At 43.4% G+C, this 15,452-nt stretch overlaps 1 protein-coding gene across 2 annotated transcripts in view; it reads right to left on the bottom strand.

The window, feature by feature from the left end:
• Positions 1–10,175, bottom strand: part of LOC129711580 (paired box protein Pax-7) — a 123,830-nt gene extending 113,655 nt beyond the window's left edge. For both annotated transcript variants that reach the window (XM_055659299.1, XM_055659300.1), the window contains exons 1-4: positions 10,058–10,175; positions 8,336–8,571; positions 6,986–7,115; positions 5,950–6,078 (exon numbers count right to left, since the gene is read on the bottom strand). In XM_055659299.1, coding sequence (XP_055515274.1) covers positions 5,950–6,078; positions 6,986–7,115; positions 8,336–8,571; positions 10,058–10,142 — 580 coding nt within the window. In that variant the 5' untranslated portion in view covers positions 10,143–10,175. The remainder of the gene's footprint in view (positions 1–5,949; positions 6,079–6,985; positions 7,116–8,335; positions 8,572–10,057) is intronic.
• Between the last annotated feature and the right edge of the window lie 5,277 nt (positions 10,176–15,452).

Genomic DNA, 15,452 nt, shown 5'->3' with positions numbered 1-15,452 from the left:
AGCCAAATAGCTGGGAGAAAGTAGGGATGTATGGACTGCTGATGCCTCGGGAAAATGTGTTATTAATATCTAAATAACGTTGCCATATTTGAGCTAAATCTCTCTCTCTCACTCTTTCCTGGTGTGGGATGATTTCGTTTGAAGTGGAGCCCTATCGCATTCTCTCATCCTCTTTCTTCGTTCTGCCTTCTCACTTCTGACACTTGAATCGTAGATAGTTAAACTCATGCAAAATATTAAAACATACTCAATTTCCTAACTCCGACTGGCAAATTATTCTCCTTCCCTTTCTTTCTCTGTTCCTTTCACTCCACTTTTCTACCATTTGACACCCTTCCGTTCAATTATTCCGATTTAAATCGTGTTATTGGTTTCGAGTTCCTTTCCTATGATGTGTTTCTTTATGGACCATCAACCCTCGAAAAAGAAAACCGTTCTCTTATTCGTTTCCCTTAAGTCCCCCTTACCCAGCTCTCCAGTTTTCTCCAGAAACCTCGCCACTTTCTCCAAACCGTCCCCCTCATCCTCTTGTTTTCCACTTCGTTGAACTTGAATTACTTGGGTTTACTGTCTTAAGCTTGTTTTCTCTGTCGCCCACTCGCGGTGTTTGTTTATTTAAACTCCGACTAGTAAAGTATTCCGAGCGAGTATTTGCTTTAGTAATTGCTATCTCGCTGATAGCCTTATTTGTCTTCGCTTTCTCTGACAAGTGTCATTCGTATGACCGGTATATCCCTTTCTTTAATTGAATATGCACATCACAATGAGTTGCAGCCCCGGATAATTTGACATTCCCCGATCTGTTCCTGGCCTCTATTATTTCAGCTGATTCCCCTCTGCACACACAGAAATCCTCCCTGCTTTCTGTTTGATTAGATTCGCAACTTCCAGGTGATCCCCGAGTCTACGAGTATCCACTGTAGATTCTCTCTCTCTCTATTTCTCTGTTCCCTCTCATACAGAGTGCTGGTTTGGTTACAGGATAGACGCTCCCATCTCAGCAAGCCCCCAAAAAAACCGCTTCCATAAACCACCCCCCAAAAAATACTTGAAGTGGGCGTCTCCTGAATTTGAATCATATCTCCTGGTCCTGGTCCATATTAGATGATACCTTCCCGTCAGAAGTACAATCTGCCTCGGACACGCGGTATCACCCTGCGCAGACAAATGCAAACTGGCTTGTCCAAATGTTTGCATGGTCTCAATCTCACAACAGCCTCTCTCCGGGGCACGCGGCTACACAGCGAACAAATGAACAAATCTCACCAAAAGCAATCATTCAGTCAATGATTCGAAACTTGATTCTCAAACGGAATCCCCCAACGCCAATCTCCGCAGTTACTGCACATTAATTAGACTATCAGATTAACCCATTGTTGATTCGTTTTATGCATATTTTTCATATTCAAAGCCATTTTTCTAGTTACTTTTAGTCAGTTTACGTTAAAAATCTACTTGCTCGTCATTTTTATTCCATCCAACCCAATGCAGCTCTCTCGAGTTTATCAATCGATAATAGATACAACAAGCTGGAGTAACTCAGCGGGACAGGCAGTATCTCTGGAGAGAAGGAATGGGTGACGTTTCGGATCGAGAAGAAGGGTCTCGAGAAGCTGAGTTACTCCAGCATTTTGTGACTATCTTCGGTTTAAACTAGCATCTGCAGTTCCTTCTTGCACATTTAGCAATCGATATTTCGTTTCTAAATATGTCCAAGCATTCATTATGGTCCCGTCTCGTCGCCGTTTCTACTTGCCCCGTGTCGCGTAAATTGTAAACGTATTAGAGATATTTCACTGTATAAAAATAATTCAGGGTTAATTTGTTATGTTGTCTGCCTTATTTGCCGTGTGTAAAATCTGTCCCTGTTCAAGACCTTTTTGGAGTCGATAGCTACAGGAATTGTACTTTTGGGAGGGGTGTTGAACAAAACTGTTCTCCCCCACACACACACACACACACACACACACACACACACACACACACACACACACACACAACCCCTCTCACCCCCCCCCCCCCCCCCCCCCCTCCCACACACGCACTCACACCAAACAGCCTTCGGTGAAAGCGGTCTGAAGCTCAGTGTCAGTAGATGAACCTTATCTCCAATTCCCATTCATTGTCCCGCAAATATTTTGATTGCAACTATTTATTTTCCCATACACAGTTTCATTCCAATATGCTCTCTTAAATCACTAAAGTTTTGCAAAAAAAAAAAAAATCAACATTGATTTCCAGCACTGCACGATTGCTTTCAGCACGAGGTTGAAGGAGCATGTGACAAAATGTTAAATATGTCCTAAAATAATATATACAGTTATAAAAATTCTCGGACTATAAAAGGGAAGTGAAATCTGGCGAATTGGTGCCTGGAGCTACAGAGAGCGAAGCGTTTAAAGATGAAAGTGCGAGAAATAAAAGGGCTCAATTTAATCTGCCTTAAAACCCTTCAACATAACGTTGTGCTTAAAAGTCCCCACAGTAGCTGATTGGGGCTAAATACACTTCTAACCATAGCTAGCAGCTATTACACTCATTGGGAACACAGCCCCTCATTCACACAGCGCCGTTTTCATTACTTTCTTTAATAAGCCTTAACATTATTAAATGTCAGAGAGATGAGAGAGAAAGAACAATCCAGCAAAAATCTCTGCTTAGAAAAGGAGTGAGGGCATTAAAGCCTCGGCCCCCAGTTACCCCAGCAAAGACACAAATTAACTTGAGATATGTTTGGGTTTCCTGTCGTTCTGGAAAATATAAATAATTACACCAAACAAATCGCTTAAAGAGACAAGACTATCCGTTGACACTTTCCAGCCAAGTTTGTATTATGTATGGCAAGTATTGAAGGCCGAGCAAGAGGGAAAATGCCCATTAAGTCATTTCTTTTTTAAAAGTTGTGTAGCAATACTCCCAGTTTGGAACCAATGGTTATCGATGATTGGGGGGAGGGAGGGAGGGGTGGGGGTGGGGTGTTGGTCGGAATGTTGCCCGTGTATTAATGTCCAGGGCCGTTCATCAACTTAGGTCACCGGACGCCCGCCTTTTGATCAGTTCAGAAACAAAATTCTCTTTAAATCCATAAGTATGAGCGAAAACATTCCACCACACGACGCAAGAACAACATTTTAAAAGGTCACATTAGTCGCCCCATAAGACAACCCACAAGGCAAAAAAAGTTTTGTAGATGTTATTTTAACACTGCCACTTAAAACTTATTTACAAATATAATCACCATCGCGTCACATCGGCCTCTTGGAGAAACAATCAGTCTTTTCGCTGTTACCCAGCGGGAGTTAGAGCTCCTATTTAAAGGGTGATTGTAAAACGGCAGCACGCGGCGCTCTCTTTTTCAAATGTTTCCACATTTTAAAATCACATATTTAAATATCAAGAGTCGAATGTTTGATCGAGTGCCTCTGATACTTATGCTCAAGTTAAATAAAATTCAGCTGAAATGTCTCCATCTCCAAGAACCCAAGCTGAAACTTAAAGATACGTTTAAGAGAAAGAAAACTTCTTTAAAAGTTGAATTTCCTCAATCGGCGTCGGGTTATTTTTAACGATAAATGATTCGCAAATTAAGATAAATTAATCTAGACCATCAATAATTTCTAAGTACATAATTAGTAAATATTTCATCGCTTCTCTGTGCTGGAAATAAAACATTGTCATGTTCGTGGTGTTTAGAATTTGTTTAAAAACTCAGTAGAATCGCACTTAAAATTATGCCAATCGGAATGTTTTCCAACATTTGGCCAACTAAAATGCGATTTACATTTACACATTGGTGAGGAGTCGAGGGTTGCGGAATACACAGAAAAACAACTCCGATTTTAAAAATACCAAGTTGATTCCTTTTGAAGAAATATCCCAGAAAAGATGACATAAAACTTGGTAGGATAATTAAATGCCTCACTAGCTCAGAACAGTGGGTTTTTTTTAAACGAAAAAAAGTACTTCCTCGTTTTCTTTTAATCTGACTGCGATATAGTACAGCGTTTTATTTTTAACATTGATTTAAATGTTTAAACGTTACACTGAACGGTTGGATTGATCAACAGCCGGGGACAAACTGCACGGAATCTGCTTCTCAAATGAATATTGACTGTTTTCTAAATGTTTTTTTGAAATCGTTTTGTACCTTCAGCCAGTTATTCTTTCCCAATATTATTACCAAACTCTTAACAGCGGGGAGTATTTGCATTATTCATGCGATTCCCTTTCTCCATTATTTCCTCCCTCGCTCTTTTGTCCTGATATTTTTTTCCCCTCTCGCAGATTTTTTGAATGAGAATGTCGGACTCTGCCGCCTCAGAACAGGCTGCTGTCTTTCTCTTTCTCTCTCCCTCTCTCTTTTCGCCTCTGTTCCCTTTTGTATTTCAGCTTTTAAAACATTTTCAATGGACTCACTGGTCTTTGTGCTCAAGTTCATCTCCAAGTCTGGAAATGAGTCCGTCTTCCAGAAACCCCTTTGTCAAACCCAGTAGAAATGTTTGAACATCTCGTTTGACAGTTTTTTGTTCTTTTTTTTTCTAAAAAAAGGGCAAATGTTGATTTAAATATTCCCGAGCGCCCCGAAGAATTAAAGGAACGAGCAATGTTTTTTTTCTACAAAGTTTCGACAGGAATAATTTGGAATTGGTGCACAAATGCGCGGACTCGTCAACACTTAAAGAATAAACCGATTGATTTAACTTATAGGAACTTGGTGTGTAACACCTTAAATAATGTAAATCCAGGAACGGAATCAAAACCTTGCCCGAGGAGTGCCATTAACTCCAAGGGAGACGATATTTAACTAAAAAAAAAAAACCGCATGCATGAAACTGTAGGTGAATATGCGAACATCATTTACATAAAAATCGTGACAATCAATTTAATTCAGATTTGACCAAGAAATAATAACATTGGTGAACAAGTGCAAGTTAGGAACTTTCCGGTCATGTTTGTTCCACATTGATTCCACGAATGTTCCAGTTAATTTCTTGACAAAATGACGGAGTCTGTTTTGTCACCCCCACCCCCCCTACCCACCCACCCCCCCCCTCCCCACACCCCCCGACCCCCACTCCCCACACCCCCCTCGTCGCTCTTTCTGTCCCTTGCTCATCAGAGCAGAGTAAATGTCCCTTCTCCTCGCCTTTCATCAGCCGGTCGCCCAGATCTCCCATCCTAATTGTTACTGATTGGCAAAGCGGGCAACTGTCAGCCGCGGTTTCAAGGGACCGTTTAAGAAACCTGGAGAACCATCTAGCCCACAACACAAATTAATTTAAGCACCAACGACCCTTTCGATCAGAGTCAGGGCTGAATAATTGATGGGCTCGTCATGCCACAGAAGACGGCAGGCTTTTTGGTCTTCCCCAACCAACACGTCCTACACTCTCGAGTCACCTCGTGGGACGAGTGCGGTCCATTTCGGACAGATTATTCCCCCACATCTCCAGAAAGATTTTCTAAACCCAGTGGCCGACAAAGCAACAAAATAGTTCACAGTGTTACTGAGAGATTGAAAGAGGGGAGATCAACACGCGATCTTCAGCTTTTAACTACACATTGAATGTAAACATGTTCTATTAAATGTCACACAGATAAACGTGAGGTGGTCTAAGCATCCCATGCCAGATTCATCATGAGTGTGGGAGTCAACTATGAACAGGCCCTGAACTAAACTCCGAGCGCCGAGGACTGAGCGCAGGGATTCTGACTGGGTCGAGGTACAGAGCAAAGCCTTATATTAAAAAAAAACCCCAATGTAGATAGATGTAGATTGAAAATTAAAATCCCCAAAATCTCAAGTTATGTAAAATGCAATAAAATCAGACCCGGGCAGTGAACCCCCTCGGCGGCAACCTCAGCCCCGCATCCATCCTCCATGTTTCCACAAGATAAACCCCAATTGTCGCCCAGCAGAGTGAGTGAGCAAGCAAGCGCCAATGTTACCTTTCTCCCCGAGGATTCCATCAATACTATGTTTAGTCTTTCTGCCCCCTTCTTCCTCTTTCTTCTCCATTTCTTCGTCATCATCTCTCTTTCCAAACTTGGCTCTTAACACCCGACTGATGGAACTCACTTTCAAAATAAAAGAAAAAAAAAATAAGTGGAATGAAACTTTGAGAATCGGCGGTGTGTTTCGGGAGCTGATCCGCAAACCTTCAATAACTCCTCAATCTATGCCGATTCTTTACTCCTCTCCTGGCCATTTAAGGCAACAATTTAATAATTTGGGATTTTAAAGTCTTTAATTTGATAACATTTAAAATGTTTCATTAAAATTAGTTGTTGGTATATTCGATCTTTCTCCCCAATAATGGCTTTTCCAAAGGTTGATTGTAAATTTCTTTAAAAAGCAACGAAAAAGGTAATTCTAAAAACTTTTGATGTTTATTCGGGGTAAAAGTCCGGGTGTGTGGGGGGGATGGGGAGGCCGTCAATTGCCCAGAACTGTAATAATCCCTCCCCATTCCCAAACCTGTCAATTTCGAATCATGCCATTGATTTCAACAGCAATAGATGACCCCCAGGGTGGCGGGAGATCGGGTAAAACCAACAACTGCCCCAGCCACAAGGAAGAAAAATGATCACGAAGAAATGCTGCAAAAATGAAAAATTTTCAACAGACAAGACGCTAAAAACGGAACAATTCCCGCCCTGTACAGAAACCTAACATGGGGCATTTGGGATCTTCATAAAACCGACCTGTAACTTCAAAACAGTTTGTCTGAAACGTTCAAGTAACTGCTAAAGAGATGTAACTTAATATCTTGTCAGAGATTCAAATAGCGCCCGAGAATTTTCGGGGATGATGTCTTTGTGAAATTTAAGTGAATTACACCAAGCCCAAGAAACACCGGGTTGCAACTTATGTCATGTCTGCATGTCTATCTCTCCCTCTAACATGGAGGGCCGAGGTCAGGCATGGGAGACTCACTGTGTGACAGGTGCTTCAGTACACAGTCCCTGGTGGTGTAGGCCTCACCTGAAGGCACGGTGCTCCTGTCGCAAATCCCGTCTTTCAGCAACTTGTCCCTGATCTCCCAGCTAAACATCCCCGGGTTGTCTCTCTTGTACTCCTCGATTTTTTTCTCTACATCAGGCGTTGCTACCTGCTTTAAGGTGGGGAAAGGAGACGTAGAGACAGGGAGACACAGAGACAGAAACAAAAAGACACGTTTAATTTATTTGATGTGAACCATCAAGCAACTAAATCATCACATGTCCATTCTCTGTTTACAAATCGTCAAAAATATAGTTTAAATATCACCCACATTTCTACCAATTCATTACATCTCTCTTGAGATTCGCTTATCTAACTGTGGGATGGAGCAGTTGGAGACAGTGTTTCGCAGCCTTGAATTTCACTTGTTCAAATCTGTGCGAATTTCTTCAAAAACACACGTGGAACATGCTATTGATGGCAGTGCTTTCGGAGCTAGTGATTTATGAACGAGCGTGACTTCAGGTTTGAACTAAAACTCAGTGTCGAGTTCCAGTTCAGTCCACTCTGATCTCACCGCCGTTGCTGCCCAGTGTTATTCCGAATGACCCTGTAACTCTCCGTGTCCTCCTGAGAAATGGGGAAAAAAACTATCCCTGTCGGTCTGTCAAACGGCAGCAGCCGAGGAGCGCACTGTTTTAAGTTAATTACCGATTTGATAGAATATCCGCTGCTCAGGGGGGAGAATAAAACCGCAACAATAATTTAAAGGAACGTTTGATTCTCACGAATCTTACACCAAGAATGCTGTGGTTTAAAGGGAATAACTACAGTTCACCAGCATGTAAACAATGATTGGAGAGGGTGCACGGGTTATTGCGATGGTAAGTTTTCGGGAAGTTTATTTGTTTTCCCGATTTGTTGTTTTTTTTTTTAAAAATCAGCTTCTTATTTTTTCTTCTCCATCTACTTTTGAGAGACACAACCGCCTCCAGCCCCCGGGGCGTTGAGTCTGGGGGTAAGAGTGCGAATATGAGAAAGCATGTGCATGGACAGAAAGTGAAACTTGAGGGTGGGGGGGAGTTGTACGTGAGCGGGGTTGGGAATGGTGTGAAGGTCCGTCTCCAAACTCCATTAACTTCCTTGTTTAAGAGGGAACTGCAGATGCTGGAGAATCGAAGGTTCTCATAGGAAATAGGTAACGTTTCGGGCCGAAACCCGGAAGGGTTTCGGCCCGAAACGTTGCCTATTTCCTTCATTCCATAGACGCTGCTGCACCCGCTGAGTTTCTCCAGCTTTTTTGTGTAACCCTCCATTAACTTCTTGCTCCAGTGACCCACAAATTGAACCCGTCAGAGAGCCAATTCGCCCCCCGCCATTTCCTCCACTCACCCTGGGCTTGCTGCCTCCGATCGCCCCGGGCCGGATAGAGCCAGTCTCTTGGTAGCGGCACAGGATTTTGGAAACGCAGCCGTGAGAGACACGCAGCTGTCTGGATATGACACAGGGCCGGATACCGTGATGGGCCATTTCCACTATTTTGTGTCGAATATGATTCGGTAAGGGTCTGCCGTTAATAAACACTCCTCCCAACTGGTTAACTCTGCCCTGGCCCAGAGGCGTCGACACTATTTATAGAGAGACAGAGAAAAGAAAAGGAGAAAACCAAGAGTTAAGCGTGTTACCAGCGGCACCGGCCTATACAACAGCAAGGACAAGATATCCGGGCCGACACAAGCGCTGAGGTTTACAACTTCCCAACAGAAGCCACGTCTTATTTCACACGAACAGTTTAATTATGAGATCTTATTTTCCCCCAAAGTCTCCTGGAATCTCCATTTGCCCCCCACAAGATTGTGATGAATGTAGAATGGACGAATGCAGCTTTTTAAAACAGGTGTGTGGTGTTGGCGAATCTCAAGACTCGGTTTACGTGAAGTTAAAGAAATGCCCCGTCTCTCTCTCTTTTGCTAAACAAACAAATTCAAGAATAAATTGTAATGTAGCTGGGTCATTAGGGGGAAAGTTGGGAGTTAAGCTCCAGTTCTAATCGCCAGTGGAGTTTTACACTGTTGAAGGCTGGAATTGTAATCAGACTAATGCAATTAAACTCTCAACTTTCTGAACAGGACTTAGGATATCCGGCCTTGAAGGATTTAAAACCCTTGCTATAGAACTGAGAATAATTCCAATTTAATACATTCGCTCATTACAAATCAGGGTGACCTCTCCCCATAGAAATATGTTATTTTCCAGTTATAGGTTGAACCGGGCTAACGAAAGCCGCTTTAATAAATTCGTTTTCCATGAAAGATTTGCTTATTAAATGAAGTGTGTTAGAGTTGTATTTAATGGATAAAAGGCGAGACCGAGTAAAAATACACAAGAGCTGATCGGGAACTCGTTTCGCCGCGCCAGCCTGATTGGAGCTTTTTATTCCTTAATCTGAATCAGGCATTGCTAATTTAAAGTAATGATGACCAACATATGTGGTTATCTGGGACACGACTCAATTCCTCTCAAACATTTCCAAGTGGCCGATTCCTGCACTCGATGGGCACTAGACATTGAAACACTTGCTTCACTCATTATTCCCAGTCATGTTGTGCAAATATTGGTGTAATCCCCTTATCCCTCTCCTGACTATTCTTCACTTCACTTGCACTTCAGTAAATCCACCAAGCTTGTGTGTTTTTCGGCGTGCGTGGCTGGTGGCTTTTCACCAATGTCTCCTTGATCACGAAATGTACGAAGCGAGGGAAACAAGGAAATAAATTCAACCCCAAACCCTGCAGCGACCCTGTGTTAGGCCGCACGTGCTCGGAAAACTTATAACAAAAAAAAACCTGAATTAGCAATAAATGTCCACTGCCAATTAATGCAAAGTACATCAACGCCTTATGTTGACACATGTGTATCACAACACAAACATTAGGCGCGGGCAGCACAACACAAACTCCTGCAATTTCTACATTTACCTCCAATTATTTACCACTTACAGGCGTTTAAACAAAAGCAAGATTCAACGTTTCTATCTCCCCCTGTTTGTAAATATCTCCAGTAACTTTTACACGTTAGTTTATGCCATTACATTGAGATCCACGGTCGACCTACCTTCTAATGGGAATCCGGCCCTGCTGTAATTCTGACCTGGATTAGGTCGCATCATCCGCGGTACTGTCCCCGTCAGAGACGTCATTCTAGAATCGGTATCGAAACGAATGTATCGGGGTGGGGGGTGGGGGAGGGAGGGAGTGGGGGAGGGAGTGGGCAGAAAGAAAGGTTTGCACCAAAAAAAGAATAACGAGCGAATCACAAAGTGGTGTGGACCGGGGTGCACGTAGCGTTCCCTCTCTGCTCACGGGAGCCGGTAATCAGCCTGTCCGCCGCTCTGCCTCCGCCGACCAGCCTCGCACCGCTCTGATCTCCGGGGGGGGGGGGGGTCTTAGGAAAGTGGGATGCAGGGGGGGAGGGGGGGGGGGGGGGATAGGAAGCTGATGGAGTCGTTGGGCTTCTGAGGCAGGAGTTCCCCCTTCCCAGCAGGGCTTCAGGCAGGCTGTTAATTCCAAACCCACACCCCCCTTTTTAATGCCCTTTTCAAGAGAGTTTTGCAACTGTTGAAAGTCTCCAGGAAGCAGTGAGATGTTAAGGCGCCCAAGTTTAGGCGCAGTGTGGAGGAGGAGGAGAGTTGGGACTCTGATAGGCTCGGACGGATTCTTTTATTCACGAGGAGGGAGAGGACTCGCTGACAAGTGAATGCTCCAATGACGGGTGGGGGGGAGACAGACTCGGGTCCGATCACACTCACTCGCTGCCTCGTTATCAATCAAACAGATGGTTTACTAAAACAAAATTATATGAAATAACACATTAAACACCAGTCAGCAATCGGCGCTTAAAGATACCACAACGGACAGAGATCCCCCTCCCTGGCTTCTCACTAACGAGATCCACAGTCAGAGAGAGCATCGCCAACCAAACTTTAGGCTGGATGGTGGGATGTTCGAGACTCGCTTTAAAGCCCAAACACTTTATTAAACTCGCAGCACCTCACTGGACAAAATGTCGATTTAAAAGTAAAAGGCCCAGCCGCGACTGCCTTGGCCTAACGTGTTGTCTGCGAACAAGCCGTGTGTACGAGCACTGACTGTGAACATTCTTTAAACGTCAATTCTCCTTAGTGCTATGAGGGCAACGGCAGGGGTTGAGCGCAGCGAACTTCAACGTCCGCTGATATCGGGGAGAGTATTTAGAGCATTGAAAAGTGTAGGGCAAAGGTGCCTGCACTGGCGGTAAAAGATCTTACTGGTGGTAATAATGAGGGGCTCCGCTCTGGGCCTGAACAAGTTGACTCGCCCTTCCTTCCACCTCCCAATAATACCCCCACAACTGCCCAATCCTCCTTAGGTCATTTCAGTTTTATAGTGACAATTTCCTTCGACCACATTCCAAAATTAATCTGCCCCTTGCTGCCGGGGTGATCCCCTGAACAGCCCCCCTATGCTCTGAATTACTGGTGGGAACGACTTGTTACAGTTCTACACCTACACAGGGGAAACGGGAGCAGCTAAACGACATTTCATTCCGTTTAAATCAGCTGTTTCGGCCTGAGATCCGGAGGGCGAAGGGTCGGGCATTTCCACTGTCTTGTCCCTCATATAAGGAAGACAGATCTCCCTGCAGAAGGTATTTGTTTTCAATGCTTGTACCTATTATGATGGATTGTAACCCCCCCCCCCCCCCCCCCCCCCCCCCACCCCCCCCCCCCCCCCCCCCCCCCCCCCCCCCCCCCCCCCCCCCCCCCCCCCCCTGCAGAATCGGTGATGTTTCCCTTCCCAAAGACAGATTATTACAAATTACAGCAGCTGCTCAGACACCCGAACTCACACATACACCGAACACTCAATCAACTCTGTGTTTAAGAAGGAACTGCAGATGCTGGAAAATCGAAGGTACACAAAAAAATGCTGGAGAAACTCAGCGGGTGCAGCAGCATCTATGGAGCGAAGGAAATAGGCAACGTTTCGGCCCGAAACCCTTCCGGGTTTCGGCCCGAAACGTTACCTATTTCCTTTTGAGTTTCGTCCCGAAACGTTGCCTATTTCCTTCGCTCCATAGATGCTGCTGCATCCGCTGAGTTTCTCCAGCATTTTTTGTGTACCTACACTCAATCAACTCTCATAGTCCCCACGTACCCAATCTAACACATAGACCCACAAACTCCCACGAACACACCCGCGCACATCCTCACATCTGGAATACAGAGACAGACCCATCTGGAATACAGAGACAGACACTTTTACACACCCATGCACACACATGCATACACCCACAACCATGCACACACACACACACACACACACACACACACACACACACACATATCGAAATACCTACTCACACCAAGTCACTCACACCCAAATATAGAATAGAATAGAATAGAATAGTTTCTTTATTGTCATTGTAACATGAACAATGTACAACGAAATTTAAAAATGTCAGCCAGTCAGTGCACCATTCAAACATTTCTAAAAGCTAACGATACATACAAGATAAAATATTAAAAGATAAACAACTAAAATAAATATCATGAAAATAGCACGCATAAACACCCAACCCTCCATCCTTCTGTCGATTTCAGTGTACCACATATAAAGACACAACCAAACATACGCACACGGACCCCATTCACAAAACCAAAAAGACACCTATACTGAATATAAACAAACACTGTACTCACGCTTCACTTACGCCCCCGAGCATACGCACATGCATTCACATTTGCACAACTTGTGCACACTCTAACTTTCTCCACGTACACAAACAGAGCCTTGTGAGAATCTCCAAAGTGACTCAGAGAAGTTTCTGATTTAATTTCCCCTCGATGCCTGATCTCCCGAGCATGTTAATTGTTCTAATGTAATACAACACTGATCACTGGGACCAGGAACCAATCGATGATCCATTTATTAAATGTGTTCGGTTATGGCTATTTCACCAAATGTCACCGATGTTAATTATAATAAGAAGAATTTCGAAAAGTTGCGCTTTGCTGTACACGCCCTCCCTTAATCTTCATTTAATCCGCATTCACCTCGGCTAATAATTCGTTTGCCAAGTAATAACAACGCGTCTAGTCCAAAAATGACTTCCTAAATGGAAATTGTGAACAAAGAGACGCCTCGCTGTGTGCCAGGTACCCGGCCCGGAGGTGAAACCCCTTCAATGCATACAATTAATTCCAAACCATCTCTCTTTGTAGTTTGTTTTACTAACTGAGTGAATATTTGCGCCTTTAATCGATTTTGAATTACATTGAAACAATTCTCAATATCGGAGCCATAAGGTGATACACTCCGTTATGCCCAATCGGTGCGATATTCATTCGAAGACTCCAACCATCTGAGTGATGGGCTGATGCCCAGTACCGTGTGCGAGACACACTGCGGGGAATGATACGTGGTCTCAGTTATACCCAAGCCTCAACCTCTTGTACTAACTTTATCCCCACCTCCAACGCCCGCATTATTTAGCACCCACAACCCCAAACCTAACACCAACACAAATACCCCTAAAATTAACCTCAATCTATGTTGTAAACCTGTAGGAAGAACTGCAGATGCCGCTTTACACCGAGGATAGACACAGAATGCTGGAGTAACTCAGCCAGATAGGCAGCATCTCTGGAGGGAGAGAAGGAACGAATGCCTGTTCCGCTGAGTTACTTCAGCATTTTGTGTCTGTTTTGTAAACCTGTTCTGAGCGCAACTCTTCTCAACTCGTTTTTCCCATCGCAGCCCCCGTCCTGAAGAAAACTACTTGCTCAGAATGCCGTCGGACGTTTGTGAACCTGGACCCGGGGGGGGGGGGGGGGGGGGGGGGGGGGGGGGGAGGGCGAGCGACCAAGGCTTGCATCGACCAAGGGCGATATTCTTCCTTCGCTTGTTTCTAGACTTCCAAATCCACACGTCTCTGAACCATGGTCCGATTTCTCTTTTATCCTTATCTCAATATTCATACATTGAAAGAAGCGGCGAATTGAAGCGGCGGATGACGAGGGAATAAAAAGGGAATACAAATTACGCTGTGAATAATATGACTCTCTGTCCTGGAGTTTAAAAAAAAACAACCCAGTATTGCTCATCCCAGCACAAAGTTATGTCAGTCGCTAATCATCTGATATTTATTTCAGTAATTAATTCAATCGCTCCCTAACTTTACGACACTACAATATACAATACTGTTTGTTCAAAATATTCAGTTATATTTGACCAATAACTAAGTATGTTGCTCCAAATGTCAATTTAAATTACACAAATGGTATTCAATTATTTGGACAACAAAATAGTATTCCATTATTATATTACTTATAGTATTAAATTATTTGGAGAGCAAAATCACAGTTCCCAATATCGAGTTACCAATTAAAAATATCCAACTACATCTGATCCTAATTATATCAGTCCTAAATATCCAGAATGTCATGCCTACAATAACCAGTCATAGAAATGCTCAGAAATTATTATACCCCTTACAAGTATTTGGTTATTTTCATAATTTATTCCTATATACATATATACATCTGACCCCAAGATCGAGTTATCGTTGTTCCCAGTTTTGAGTTACTCCAGCAATTTGTGTCTATCTTTGGGTATGAAGCGTTTGTCAAACTTCATATTAGTTCATAATATCCAGTCATTTCTGCGTCTGTCAGTCTTCGATAGTTCGATATTAGTTTTAAATGTCCAACATCTTCAGCAGAGCTCATATCCTGTGAATGAATGAAAAAAAAAGCCAGTCAAATCTGTTCCTTATACCCAAATATAAAAACACTATAATCAGCAGTATATAATAGATAATGCTGTATATCAGTCAGCAATCGACTTGTCTTACGGCTGAACTAATTCCAAAAATGTAGTTATTACTTACAAATGTTAGTTACCTATTTCTAGTTTGAGCTAAATTGTTTCTAATATGTAGTTGCCTCAGATGTATAGTTGTCTCAATGGCAATGATATCAATTATATCCAACCATCACTGCAAACTAGCCACAATGTCCAAACTTCAATTTTCAACTTTCAATATTTTAAATAATTGACTGATGCCCATTAAACTAATACAAGCTCCGTGCATTAAGGACTTGCCACACGGTGGTGCAGCTGGCAGAACTGCTGCCTCACAGTGCCAGAGACCTGGGCTTGGGTACTGTCTGTGTGGAGTTTGCATGTTCTCTCTATGAGTGCATGGGTTTCCTCCAGATGCTCCGGTTCCTCCCACATTCCAAAGACGAGCAGGTTAGTTTTCCTCTGTAAAATTTCCACAAATGTGTAGGAAGCGGATACGAAAGTGAAATAACATAGAACTAGTGTGAGCGGGTGATCGATGGTCAGTCGGCGTGAGCTTGGTGATCTGAAGGGCCAGTTTCCATGCTGTAAATTTCAATTTCAAATGTGCTGGAATCCCCTGAACTCCAATTGTTACACCAGATTTTTCAGGATTGGCATCCTTG

The sequence above is a fragment of the Leucoraja erinacea genome, chromosome 30, assembly GCF_028641065.1.
Source record: "Leucoraja erinacea ecotype New England chromosome 30, Leri_hhj_1, whole genome shotgun sequence".
NCBI classification, from domain to species: Eukaryota; Metazoa; Chordata; class Chondrichthyes; order Rajiformes; family Rajidae; genus Leucoraja; species Leucoraja erinaceus.
The sequence above is the reverse complement of the archived record's forward strand: the minus strand, read 5'-3'. Positions and strand labels throughout refer to the sequence as shown.